Here is a 13,268-nt window from a genome sequence, read left to right on the forward strand (position 1 = left end):
GAGCCCACCCTTGGTTGGTGTGGGTGCACACCATGGGCCCCTCAGGGTGCGGGGTGATGGGGAGAGCTCTCTCCATTGGGAAATGGCAGAGATGCTGAGGATGCCACAGGGTCCCAAGGCGCTGATGCCAGATGGCTGCAGGCCAGGCTGGAAGAGCCCAATGCTCCCATTGCCAAGCCATGCTTCCACCATGGTGCTGCCACTTCTGTGCTGGGTGAAGTGAGCTGTACTGGGCGGCACAGGCCCATCGTGCCCTGACTCCAAGGCTTGGCGGGCGGCCTGGCGGCTTTGTGAGAGCGGCCAGACATGGCTGCCCCACACGTGGGCAGCGGGACAGCAGCTGGCTTTGGACGGGTCACGTGGCGGTTCCTTACATAAGGCCCTGATAAACAACATGTGTTACCAGTTTCCGCTAAGATTGCAAAACGTCGGTGCTGGGGCAGAGGGCTGCTCCCACCCCAGGGCTGCAGAGCAGCTTGTTGTGGGGGGACTGTGGGGAAGGAGCTTTACAGCCTCCTGCTGCCTCAGCAGAAACAGGTGGGGGCTCCTCTCGGGCTGTGCCCCTTCCCCTCCAACTCCAGCCTGCACTGGGAGTTTGGAACCAAAGCAGCCCTGCCAGGTGGAACATGTGTCAGGCTGTTGGGGGCCCTGAGCCCCCAGGGTTAACCCTACAGCCTCAGACTGTGTGGAGGACTCCAGGCATGTCCCCTGCCTGGCTGTGAGCTGGGCGCTGTCAGGGGTATGACCCAAGTGGCAACAGCCCCTTGGAGACCATGGAAGCAGGACAGCTACAAGGCTGCATTTTCCTCCCCTGAGGTCCCTGGTGGGAAGAGCTGACCCACTGTAGGTTCCCAGTGCACCCCAAGCCCACCAGCCCCAGGGCACCAAGTGCAGTGAGCTGCCCATGCCACGCTGCCACAAGCCATCAGGCATTCTGCCTTGCCTGGACACAGAGTTTTTCCTCATGTTTATTGGGATGTTGCTGGTTTCTGCAGGGCATGGGACAAAGGGCACGAAGCTGTGGGGTGACACAGCCAGGAACAGGGGAGCCCAGGGTGTGCTCCAGCACTGCAGAGCAGCAGCAGGGTCTGGCCAAGCCCCAGCTCATCCCTGTGTGGTCCTGTCCACAGGCGTCTGCACGAGGTGAGAGATCAGTGCTGGGCACGTCCTGGAAGTACTGCCTCCATCTACAGCTCTGTTTCTGGAAGGGAAGGAGTGATGCTGAGGGGTTGATGCAGAGCCCAGTGCTGGGGCTGGGACTCACCTCTGCCTCCCCAGGCACCACCAACAAATGGTGGAGCCATTCCAGGAACACCCATGTTGTCTCCATCCCAGGATGCCCCACCCCAGACCCTCGTCCCAGTGCAGACACCGCTAAGCCCAGCTGGACCCACACAGGGGCCATCGGGGCTCTCCTTTGCCAGTGTGAGGGTGACAGCCATGCTGGGTGATGCTCTGCCACCTCCCAGCCCCACACTGGGTCACAGAGGGACCCCTGCCTTGTGCTGGGCAGCACTGCAGGGCAGGGCTGTGGGACTGTGGGGCTGTGCTCACCATCGAGGATGTGGAAATCATCAGCAGAGTCACAGAACCCTGTGAGAGAGAAAGAGCCCGGGGTGGTCACCTGCCCTTTGTAGGTCATGTGCCAACACCCTTGTGGATGTGCCCTCCCCTTCCTGCCCTGCTGGTACCAGACCACAACCAGTACCAGACCGACACCGGTACCAGGCACCTCCGGCTGCCCCCACTCCTGGCAGCTGCGTGGACCCACCATATGTGGGGAAGTAGTGGGTCACATCCTCACTCAGGCCCACGGCTCTGGCACGCTGCTCAAACTTGTCCACTATGGTGTCACTGAGCTGAACGCTGCGACCTGCAGGAAAAGCCACCATCACAGCCCTGCTGCCAGCCCTGATCCTTGCAGCAGGCACGGTGTGGGGCACAGGCATCCACTGCCCCATGCCAACCCACCGTAGAGCTTGACAGAGAGGCCTTGGCTGTCCTGGTAGTAGATGATGGCGTAGCTGCGGGGGTCCACCTCTCCCACCACCACCTCCATCTTGCTGTTGTAGCCACGGCCTATGGGGGACATTGGGGCAGGGGTGGTTCAGTTGGGCACCGTCCTGGTGCCTCGTGTCACCACCAGAGGGCACGAGGGGTGCGACTGGGCACCGAGGACCCACACGTCTCCATGGCATTGCTGATGGCAGCACAGCACAGAGATACAATTGGACAGAGGTGGCACAGTGGGAAGACACTGGTGCCAAAGTCCCACGGGAACAGGAGGGTCCCACTCCACGTTGCCCACCCAGCGCCGTGCTCACCTCTCACACTGAAGTGCCCGTGGGCTCCTGCAGGGACGTAGCGCTGCTTGATCTCCCAGCACTGCCCATCCCTGTGCAGGGAGAGAAGCGCAGTGCAGGGCAGGCTGCAGCCGGCCCCCAGTTCTGCCCTCCCAGCTTGTACATGGAATGTGTTTCCTCAGGTTTACTCCGCTCTGCCCCCTTGGAGCCCGCAGCAGGTGCTGGCCCTGCCCCAGCCCATCTGCAGTGTCCCGTCCCATCAGCAGCCAGCATCACTCACAGCTTCCTGAAGGTGCTGATGCTCAGGCTCTGCCCATCTGGGACGGTCACCGTCATCGCCGTGGGCTCCAGCCGGTGGCTGTTCTGTGCCAGGTATGTGCAGCGGGACGCCGTGCCGACCAGGAACCACCTGCCAGCCAACTGCACGGCACCGGGTGGGCACCGTCATCCCGGCCCTGGGATACCCCTGCCCAGGCTGCTGCCACCCTGCTGTGCTGAGCACCCACCCCGACATTGGGGGTACGCTATAGGGGTACGCTATGGGGGTACGCTATGGGGTACGCTATAGGGGTACGCTATAGGGGTACGCTATAGGGGTACACTATGGGGGTACGCTATGGGGATACGCTATAGGGGTACACTATAGGGGTTCGCTATGGGGAGCACAGCGCAGCCCCGCGCCGCTCGCCGTGCCCCGCCCGCGGAGTGACCCCCGTCCTCACCTCGCTAAGGACGAGGTTCCCCCGGGTCCGCACTGCGCTCAGGGCGCTGCGCGCTGCGGGCGCCCGCTGCCCCCGTCCGTGCGGAGCGGCCAGGAGCAGCGAGAGCAGCAGGAGCGAGCGGGCGGACATCGGGACCGGGAACAGCCGGGAGGGCACGGGGACATGGGACACACACGGGGTTATGGGACACGGGGTCATCGCACACGGGGTCATGGGACGCGGGGCAGGGGAGTGATATGGCTGCGTGGGGCCTCCATGAGAGCACGGGGTGTCACCGCGGGGCTCAGAGCTGTGGGGTCACAGCGGGGGCTGCTCACGGAGGCGCCGTTGATCCCCGCCGGCCCCGCACCCGTACGACCCGCACGGCCACGGCACGGTCAGACCGCGCGGGGCGGGGCGACGCGGAGCGATCGCTCTGCGCTCGACTCGTCGTGCCTGGAGGGCGGGGCGGCACCACCGAGACGGCGGATAGAGCGGCCAAAGCGGAAGTGCGGGACGGCGAAGCCGGAAGTGCGGGGCGGGCCGGACGGTGCGTCCGGGCCAGGCCCGAGCCGAGCGCTGAGCGGAGCCGGGCTGAGCCGAGCCGAGCTGGGCGGCGGTCGCTCCCGGTAACGGCAGGATGCCACCATGGCCGCGGGCGGCCCCGCGCTCCCGGACAGCGCCCTGCTCCCGGACAGCGCCCTGCTCCCGGACAGCGCCCTGCTCCCGGACAGCGCCCTGCTCCCGGACAGCGTGCTGCTCGAGATCTTCCTGTACCTGGAGCACACGGACGTGTTGGCCGTGGGCCTCGTGTGCCGCCAGTGGCGAGACGTGGCCCGCGACGAGCTGCTGTGGAAGGAGCTGTTCTACCGGTACTACCGCGTGCAGCGCGACGTGCCGCGGCACCCGGGTGTGTAACGGGACCGGGGGGGGTGTGTGTGTATGTGTGTATATGTATGTGTGTATGTATGTGTGTGTGTATGTATGTATGTGTGTGTCCGTGTGTGTGTGTCCGGTCCGTGTCCGCAGGGGTCGGTTCCTCCCCGCTCCATCCATCGTTTAATTCCCGCTCGCTCGGTCCCGTCCGGTCCCTCGTTCCGGTTCCATTTTGCTGCGGCCCGTCGGGCTCGCTCTCAGTCTCTGCAATAGGGAAATGATCCACGCACAGCGTTGGCTGCTCACCCCGCACGGCCCTTATCGAGCAGAGCTGTCCGCAGCCTGAGAGCGGCCTGAGCTGCTGCTGCTGCTGCCGAGGAGCCGCCGTGCGGAGCCGTGTCCATAGCGGTAACGCGGTGCTGCGCCCTGAGCTGTAACTGGGCGCGCGGCCCCTTGTCGCCGCTGCGTGTCTCTGAGCGGCAGCGATGAACTGGGGCCGGGGAAGCGCCGGGACTGTTTGACCACGTGGGATCCTGGGATCGTTCCTGGCTGTTTTCTGGCAGCTGGGCTGTGACCGAGGCTTTGAGGGGGGGGATGTCACAGCGCTCTGCTCACCGAGCGGTGCTGGGGTTCCCTGGCAGCGAGCTGTGCCCTGCCGCAGGGGACGGGCCTCGTAGGCTACAGCGAGTTCCAAAAAGCTTCTGTCCTGTTCAGTGTAACTCGGAAAGTTGGCCATTATCCATATAAACGTCTGATCCTCTTCCTTGGGATTTGCTGCCACAACAACTCTATGGGCACATCAAAAATTTTACTGTCAGTCGGTGTAACTCACAGTGTACTCCAGGCTTTCCTATTTGCAGGACTCCTTGTTTGCCTTGACATCTTGTGTCCAGCTCCAGTTCTTCTGTTTCCTCTGTTTCTTGACTCGTGCAGATGCTTTTTCCTGATCTCAGACCCCTTCTGGAACCTTCTTAATTCTGTCAGACAAGACAATCAGAGTGGAGTCCAGTACCCTGAGGAACAGCTTCTGTTTCATTACGTGACAGATGTGATGTGCTGGAGCACATCTGCAGTTCTGACTTCTGTTTTGTCCCAAGCAGTTTTTGTTAGCTAGTGTCACGGGTCAGCTAATAGCTGTTCTCTGGGTGTATCTTATAGTGGCTTCAGTGTCTTAGAACGTAGTGATGTGGTGAGAAGTTGTGTGTTCCTTGGAAGAAAAGATTCTGTGTGTGTGTGGGAGTGGGAAAACGACTGAGAAAAATGTAAAGTCCTGCTAACACAGCTGAAGCCGCAGGGACTGTGGCCACGTCAGAGCTCCTGGCAGCACTGTGCTTTACTACAGGCTGATTTTGTGGCTCCAATGTGCGCCTCAGGTCTGTCACTTCTCCCATGTACGTTCTTGTCATATGTCCCTGCTTGTGTTCCAGCTGCCGTATCCTGGTATGATGAGTTCCAGAGGCTCTATGACACTATCCCTTGCATTGAAGTGCAGGCCCTGAAGGAGCACAATGACCAGGTTTTGCACCTCAGCTTCTCTCACTCTGGCTGTTTGTTTGCATCGTGCTCCAAAGACTGTACTGTTAAGGTAATGAGAATTTGGGTCTTGAAGGCATTTAAGTAGGGTTTTCAGTATTATTTTTTTTCCTTTGACTGGTGAGTGCTGACAGGGCAGGTGAAGTGGGACAGCCTTCAGGCTTCTTGCAGCTTCCTCACTGCTTGTCCGTCTGCCTGTAGATCTGGAGCAACGAGCTGGACATCTCCCTGCAGCACAGCTCCAACATGAGGCCGTACAACTGGAGCTACACACAGTTCTCCCAGTTCAACTCTGATGACTCCCTCCTTCTGGTGTCAGGTGTCTTTGTGGGGCCTCACAACTCCTCATCAGGAGAGATTGCCGTAATCAGCATGGGTAAGTTTTGCCTTTGCCTTCACTGAGCCTCCCTGAGAGGGTTCTCTGTGCTACAACCAAGGAGTGCTGCTAAATGCACAGCTCTCCTGTTCAGAAGGGCTCCCATGGGGTGGGGGGCTGGGATCATGTGAAGATCTGTATGTGTTTGAGTTGTTCTTGTCTTTGGGGCATCTGCTTTGGGCCATGCTTGGAGGAAGGCTGTGTAGCTCGGTTATATTCTGGACTGGTTCTGTCTGGCTGCCCTTATGTTTTGTTGTCCCTCTGCACGTACTTCCCACAGATCTCTGTAGAGGAGAGAAATGGTCTGTGTCTGCAGCCATGCCCTGGGGCTGGTCACTTGGTGGGCAGTGTCTGCTCAGCTTGCAGTGAAGGTGCTGTGTCAGTGCCTCCCCTGCTGTGGGCTGAGACCTAACTCCATTTCCCATTCCTTCTGCAATGGTTTCTCCAGATCCCCTGTCTGTCTCACGCTCCTGTTTCCCCTCTCTTCCAGAGAACTTCACATTGCTCTCCAGGGTGAGGAATAAACCTTATGATGTGTTTGGCTGTTGGCTGAATGAAACAAACTTGATATCTGGCAATCTGCATCGGATTGGGCGTATAACCTCCTGCTCTGTGCTGTGGCTGAACAACGCTTTCCAGGTGAGGTGCCTCTGTTCCAGCTCCTCGGGCAATGCAGCTTCCTGCTGGTTCTCATGGGAAGAAAAGCTGTGGAGGAGATGTGAGAGGGAAACAGTGGCTCAGACCCTTGTCTGCCCTGTTTATCTCCTCTGACTCACCCTCTGGATATTGAGCTTGAGGCAACCCTGGCATGGAGTTTCTCCACCCTCGGTGTTATAGTACTCATTGCAATATCCTTATTCTACCCTTTGCTTCCATTATTATTATTATTATATTTGCTTTATTAATTGGGATGAGGAGTTGGTGCAGAGTTGTAGAGCAGGAGTTGCTGAATAGGAGGGCAGATGAACTGTGGCGGGGTTACTGATGTGAGGCTGGGCCTGGGATGGCTGCAGCCTGGCACGTGTTGAGCAGTGACTGTTCTCCCACTTGGCAGCTCATTGCATTGTTCCTGGAGGTGGCTGGGTGGCTGGTTCTGTCCTGCTGCCACTGCTGAGATGTGTGGGCCGGGTGCTGTCTTACACTGTGATGAGACCTACAGATGGAGTGTGTGATGGCCTTAGCCTCTGTGCTGCTTGTTTGTTCTCTGCTACTTGTGCTTCTCAGACACATTGCTCTTCCATGTCTTGCCTCTGTCCTGTTGTCACAGCTGCACATCCTGGTGTTTTGTGTCTTTGATTCAAACCTTTGATGCTGGCTCTATCTGGAGTTCCCTGTGGGGGCCGGGACCCTTCCAATAACCACATCTCTGTGTTGCACCTGACACTGCAGCATTAACTCGTGCATCTCCAGGAGGCACGGAATGACCTTGCCTGGTTTGTCAGAAATGTTGAAGTGTGGCTGCAGGCAGCCAAAGCAGGGGAGAGATTTGCAGCTTGTTACGGGGAGCTGACAATGCAGCTGATTCTGCTGAGGGGCACATGCAAGCTCCAGGAGCACTGAGTTCCTCTCCCTTTGCTTCACATAGGCTGGAGGGATTGTGCTTTGCACTTCACCTGTTTATCATGGGGGGCTGTTCCTGAAATTCTCAGCAGTGCCAACTGGTGACCTCAGGCAGGAAGGTGGGAGCAAGGCTGCCTGGCCTCTGTGTTTCCAGCTCAGATGTTTTCCTTTAAAAGCCTGGCCCTGGCTTTTTGTCTCCTCACACCCACCTCCAGGATGGGAAGGAGTGTAACAAAGCTGGCTGGCATCTCTGGCAGGTCCTGATGGAAATACCTAGAGATGCCTATAGAGCAATGCTGGGAGGTCGGTGTGTGACCAGAGCCAGCAGCATGGGTTCAGGCTGTGGGAGCAGCTCTGTAGTGAGGGGATTCCTGCTCACTTTTCTTTTCTGCTCCCAGGGCATAGAGTCTGAGAATGTGAATGTAGTGAAGAGACTGTTCAAAATCCAGAATCTGAATGCCAGCACTATCCGGACCGTGATGGTGGCTGACTGCAGCCGGTACGATTCCCCAGACCTGCTCCTGGACTATGAGGAGCAGCTGGCTGCCTCTTCCACCTCCACCTGCCCAGTCTTTGATCTCGGCAGTGACAGCGAAGAAGAGGAGTCCAAGCCCAAGCAGACTCCAGAGCCAGCAGTACAGGAATTGCCGGATGACGGGGGTGTGCCAGCAGAGGATGAGCTGCAGCAGTTCTTTGATGATATCATGGGGGGCTGTGTGAGGCCTGCCATGACTGAGGCTGAGCTGGAGAACAAAGTGGCTGAGCTGTTCATACGCAACAGAACTAAACCGCCTGAGGTGAACCTGCTTTCCACGGACAGCAACAGCAAGACAAAGTACTTAATTTTCACCACAGGGTGCCTCACCTACTCTCCGCACCAGATAGGTAAGGCTGTGGTTGAGCTCCAGGGCACGTCAGCCTTCTTAGGGGTGTGGGCTGCAGCTACGCTCTGGATGTTAATCTGGAGAAGACCTGTGTTGTTTGCTGATGTTTGTGGTGAGTTGCAGTTTTGCTCAAGCTGGGTTCTCTGTACAGGGCCAGAGGCTTTTGAGACTCCTCCACTAGCTGGAGGTGGTTTGCCTGCTGGCACTTGCCTCATGGTTTTGTTGCTACCAGGGCAGGATCTTCACAATTGGACACATAGAGGATGCTGAGTACAAGGCACTGCTAGCGAGAGCCTGGAAGCAGCTGGCAGGGACAGGAGCCCTGTGCCAGCCCTTATCTCAGCCCCTGACTGGAAACAAACCAGTCCTCCTTTCTTAGCAGTGCTGAGGGAAGTCCCTCCTTGAAGCCAATGGGCTTTAATCAGCCCTGCTGGTTTGTGGCAGAAGCCCATGGATGGCACGATCCTCCTTTCTGTTCCCAAGGGATTAAAAGGATCCTGCCCCACCAGATGACAACTGCTGGGCCAGTGCTTGGGGAGGAGAGACGTTCGGATGAGTTCTTTGACTCGCTGGATCACGTCATTGACATCCATGGGCACATAATTGGCATGGGTCTCTCCCCTGACCACCGGTGAGTATGACTGGAGGGGGGAGGAAGCTGCCTGCTGACCTCGGGCAGCAGAGAGTTTGGGTTACAGCTGTGTGGGGGCTTTGGAGTGAATGGGAGGAGAAATGACTTTCTGCCTCAAGGGCAAACCTCTCTGCATCAGGCTGGGGTGAGGCGCTCTGCATTAGGGCATGTGGCTGCCACTTTCTGCCTGTGTTTCAGAGCTGCAGATCTGCTAAGGACCAGCTGTGTGGTCCCTGCCCTGCCTGCCTGTGTGAGAGGGTTTTATACTGTGGCTCCATGAGTGCAGGGTAACCCCTCTGCTTTCCTCCCCAAGATACCTGTATGTGAACAGCCGTGCCTGGCCTCGGGACTGTGTCATCTCCGACCCCATGCAGCCACCCCCCATTGCTGAGGAGATCGATCTGCACGTGTTTGATTTGAAGACAATGAAGGAAGTGAAACGAGCCCTCCGTGCACATCGGGCCTACACACCCAACGAGGAGTGTTTCTTCATCTTCCTGGACGTCAGCAGGGACTTTGTGGCAAGGTGTGTGGCACTGGGCTGGGCAGGATGCTGCCCAGGTACGGGATGGCTTTGGGTGTTGAGCTGTGGGCTGTCGTGCTGCAGGTAGGGCTGGTCCGAGAGCGGGAGGCTGCTGTGAGCAGAGCAGGAAATAGGAGGTTTGTGTGGAGCAGGGATGGAGTCAGAGGGTGCTGCTGCAGGATGTCTATTCTGGTCCTGTTGTGAAATCAGCAAGGAAAAAGGAAATGTGTGGCTGTGGCTTGTTTGTCAGTGGGTGGCAGTTGCCCTTCTTGAGGGCTGCAGGCTGCAGGTGTTACAGGGCAAGTTGGGGTGGCTGGAGCAGGCTCACTGCAGCCCAGAACAGGGCTGGTTTGCTGCAGGTGCCACAGCGTGAGTCTGGCTGCATTTCCAGAGCTTTAATTGATGCTGCTGTGAGGCCTCATTTCAGACTCCAGTTCTGGAAACCTACTTGTGTTTGTAGCAGGGCCTGGGTCACAAAGGGGGTTTGCCCCCTTAGGGTGGGTGTCTGTGGGTGATGGCACTGCAGATGGAGGCTGGGGCTCCTGGCTGGGTCAGGGCGCTGGGTGCAGAAGGCAGAGCCTGCCTGGCCGGTGTCCTCACTGCTGTCTTGTCTGCTGCAGCGGGGCAGAAGATCGCCATGGCTACATCTGGGACCGACACTATAACATCTGCCTGGCCAAGCTGCAGCACGACAACGTTGTCAACTCGGTGGCCTTCAGCCCAGTGGAGCAGGAGCTGCTGCTGACAGCCAGCGATGACACCACCATCAAGGTGTGGCGCTCCCCTCGCACCGTGCGAATCCAGCAGGCCAGGAAGCCCAGGCCCAGGAAACTGCTCTTCTCCTGGCTCATGAACCAGAAAAGCTGAACCCAGGTATAACTGCTCCTGCAGCTTCCTCACTGCGGCCACCTCTGGAGCTTGCGGTGCTTTGAGCCCTGCACAGCGGAGACGAGCTCTGAGCACACCAATCCTGTCAGCTGAGTTTGGAGGGACCTCGGCAGTGGTAATGGCTTCCTCCTTGGAGTGTCTGCTTCAAAGACAGAATGTAAGGGCTGAGGACCAGTTCCTGGGTCCGGTGGTCACTGCAGGGTAACCTCCCCACAGCTTATCACAAACGCTGCTACTTGGTCACAGCTCTCTGGGTGAGCTTTGGTCTCTGAGAACAGACTGAGGCGCGTCTCCAGGGTTTGTACTGTGTGGGCCTGGAACGTGGCTGACTTCACTGAGAGCTACTGGCTACAGAGCACCTGCACAAGCAGTGGTACAGTGCTGTGCTGCCTTACTGCGGGTCTCTTTTAATATAGTAGTTTTATTATTGTTTTGTTTGTCCCAAATCTCCATGGGCAACTTGTCTGGATGCTGGGTGCGCCCAGTGCCGCCCCACACAGTGTTTGGGCCACAAAGGGATGGCAGGAAGGATCAGAGGCTGAAAAGGCAGCGGGGGAGGCAGTGCTGGGGCAGAGCTGGAGGGGCAGGGCTGCCCTGCCATTGCCTTCTCTTACAACTAAATCCTGATACCATCAGTTTACAAATCTGAGAATGGGGAGAGCTGCTGGTAACGCCGATCTGGCTTTGCCCTTGTCTTCCCCTGTTCTGTAGCACCTGAATAAGCTATGGCATCGGTAACATATTTATTCCAGGGGCTCTGCTGTCCCTTCCAGGGGGTAAACTGTGATGATGGGTCTCATGGTCACCTCCCTCCCTACTTGAGTTGTGGCACTTTAGGTTTTCTTGGTATGTTCTCTGTGAGCAGGTGAACAGGCAGAGGTGCAGCCATAAGTGTGAATAAACCTCCTTCCACCAGGGCTGACTCACCTGGGGGCTGGTGATCAGCTCCCTCTGAGGGCTCCTCTGATGGGGGAAGCTGGCTCACTTTATGAACTCAGTGTTGTTTACTCTGTATTTGTCCCTGAAGCTTTTCTCTTTCCAGCCTTCAGCCAACTGTTAGAGTCTAAAATTAAGCTCCTAATCTCCACTTGGCCCAGACAGGGGGAGCTGAAGCTCCCAGGCCAGCAGTGACCCCAGGGGCTGCACCTGCTGCTACGCTCTGGGCCCCCCAGCTCAGGAGCAGCAGGGCAGGTGTCTGTGCCACTCACAGCCTCAGGTTGCAAACAGGCTTCATGGAGACAGCGGCTGCTGTCTTAATATGCACTGATGGCTTTAACAGCTCCTCCAGCCCTCAGCAAGAGGGTTTCACACCCTTCTCTTGCTCTCTCTTGCACCCAGCAGGTGCCCATGGCTTTATCCAGAACCCCTGTACTCAGGTTTTCGGTCATCACAGGACTTCTAGAAACAAGGGAGTCCTTTGTGTGTGTGTGTGTGTGTGTATATGGGTGTGCACTCAAGATCCTAGACCCAGCTCTTGGTCCCCTCACACAGCAACAGAACAGTCTCCACCTTCCTACATCTTCCCTCCTGCCCCAAGATAGCAAGTCCTGTTTGCCTCCCTTGGCGCGGTGCAGTAGTGAGCAAGGCACTGAGGGTTTATGTTTGTACCAAGTTTTGCTCTTCACCATGGCATTGAATAAATACTCTGCTAAAGCATCTTGGCAATGTAAGTTTGTTTTTCTTAGTACTATTTTTTCTACAGAAGCAAAACTGAAGCCAGAAGTTCAATATTGCTCTACGTGCTGCAGCCCTTGCAGAAGAAGCTGCAGGACGGGATCTGGGCAGTGCTGCCTTGGTGTCCTTCCTTGCCCTGCCTGCAGGAAAGCAGCTGAGCTGGGGGGCAGCTCACCCCACAGGGGCACAGCCCCAGCCCTGGGCATGGGGCAGAGTGTGAGGACTGCAGTGTGGCAGCAGGAGACCAAGCACAGCCCTGCTGCTGTCCTGGCCCGGCACTGCCTCTTCAGCCCCATGCAGTGATGGAGCCTGTGAGTTACACAGCACAGCAGCTCCTCACGCTGCTTTTATTAGAGTTTTTCACCACACACCATCCTCAAGGAAAAGCTCCCTCACAGTGACAGGCTGAGGTGGGTGTTCCCTCGTAGCTGTGGTCAGATGGGGGAAATCAAGGAACAAAGGGGGGAAAAAAAACCCACTTTGCTGTGCTGTGCGCCAAATGTCCATCTTACAGCACAGCTTCAGCGCTGCGTCCAGGGGAGCACCTCACCCACACTGCAGTGTGCAGCCACAAGGAACAAGGAGCACACACTGCCATTAACCCTCAGCCACGGGATGCTCAAAAGACAGAAGAGGACTCATCCCCCCCAGGACACCATTCCCAATTCTAAACTAGCGGAGCTGACACCCACTCAGGGCAGACATCAGCCAGGGTCCCTCCTTGGCAACTGCTTCCACAGAATGGGCTGCAGAACAGAACCCACCTTTTGCCAGGCTGCGTTCCCTCCTAAGGCACTGAGGTGAAGTGGAACTGCTGGGCCCAGCAGAGCCCTGGAGACAGGCTGGCACAGAGAGGGTCTGCGCAAAGCGGCAAGGCTGCAGGCAGGTGCAAGCAGCAAGGAGCATCCCAGCCCCACTCCACAGCCATCCCAGACTGGGAAGAATTCACAGCCCCCAGCCGAGCTGCAGCCTTCGCCTTTGCACAAAGTTGGACTGCAGCAAGGAACTGGGCACAGGACCCACACAGCACCCAGCGCCGCTCTGAGGGAGAGGGGACGCTGTGGGCACAGCTCCAGCCCCTCACCAGGCTTCAATACGTGCCTGCAGCAGATGCAGAGAAGCCTGGGGTCATCTTTCACTTCTAAGTCCCAGCTGCTCTCGCTGTGTTTCAGGCAGGGGCTGTGGAGCTCAGGGGCTCCTCCACGGAGCACGCAGCAGCACAGCAGCACAGCACCCACAGCAGCACAGCACCCACAGCAGCACAGCACCCACAGGGCTGGTGGCAGCAATTGCTGCCCCGAACCGAGGGAGATGCGCTC

The 13,268-nt window shown here is 57.8% G+C and overlaps 2 protein-coding genes across 3 annotated transcripts; one reads left to right on the top strand and one right to left on the bottom strand.

Moving 5' to 3' along the window:
• Positions 1-939: 939 nt before the first annotated feature.
• On the bottom strand, positions 940-3,390 carry C8G (complement C8 gamma chain). The gene is made up of 7 exons (XM_015878802.2): positions 3,026-3,390; positions 2,584-2,723; positions 2,325-2,395; positions 1,972-2,079; positions 1,772-1,873; positions 1,555-1,593; positions 940-1,201 (listed from the first exon to the last, which is right to left on the bottom strand). The coding sequence occupies exons 1-7, from the start codon at positions 3,236-3,238 to the stop codon at positions 1,188-1,190; spliced, it is 687 nt and encodes a 228-aa protein (XP_015734288.1). The 5' UTR covers positions 3,239-3,390; the 3' UTR covers positions 940-1,187.
• A 129-nt stretch (positions 3,391-3,519) lies between these two features.
• FBXW5 (F-box and WD repeat domain containing 5) lies at positions 3,520-11,936 on the top strand. Of its 2 annotated transcripts, XM_015878800.2 has the most exons (9): positions 3,520-3,672; positions 3,709-3,914; positions 5,308-5,465; positions 5,615-5,789; positions 6,280-6,428; positions 7,748-8,234; positions 8,717-8,864; positions 9,178-9,390; positions 10,008-11,936. In XM_015878800.2, the coding sequence occupies exons 1-9, from the start codon at positions 3,653-3,655 to the stop codon at positions 10,252-10,254; spliced, it is 1,803 nt and encodes a 600-aa protein (XP_015734286.1). In that variant the 5' UTR covers positions 3,520-3,652; the 3' UTR covers positions 10,255-11,936. The 2 variants fall into 2 exon arrangements, with proteins under 2 accessions (XP_015734286.1, XP_015734285.1); XM_015878799.2 differs by having other exon boundaries at positions 3,520-3,914.
• Positions 11,937-13,268: the final 1,332 nt, after the last annotated feature.

The sequence above is a fragment of the Coturnix japonica genome, chromosome 17 (genome assembly GCF_001577835.2).
Source record: "Coturnix japonica isolate 7356 chromosome 17, Coturnix japonica 2.1, whole genome shotgun sequence".
Lineage (NCBI taxonomy): Eukaryota > Metazoa > Chordata > Aves > Galliformes > Phasianidae > Coturnix > Coturnix japonica.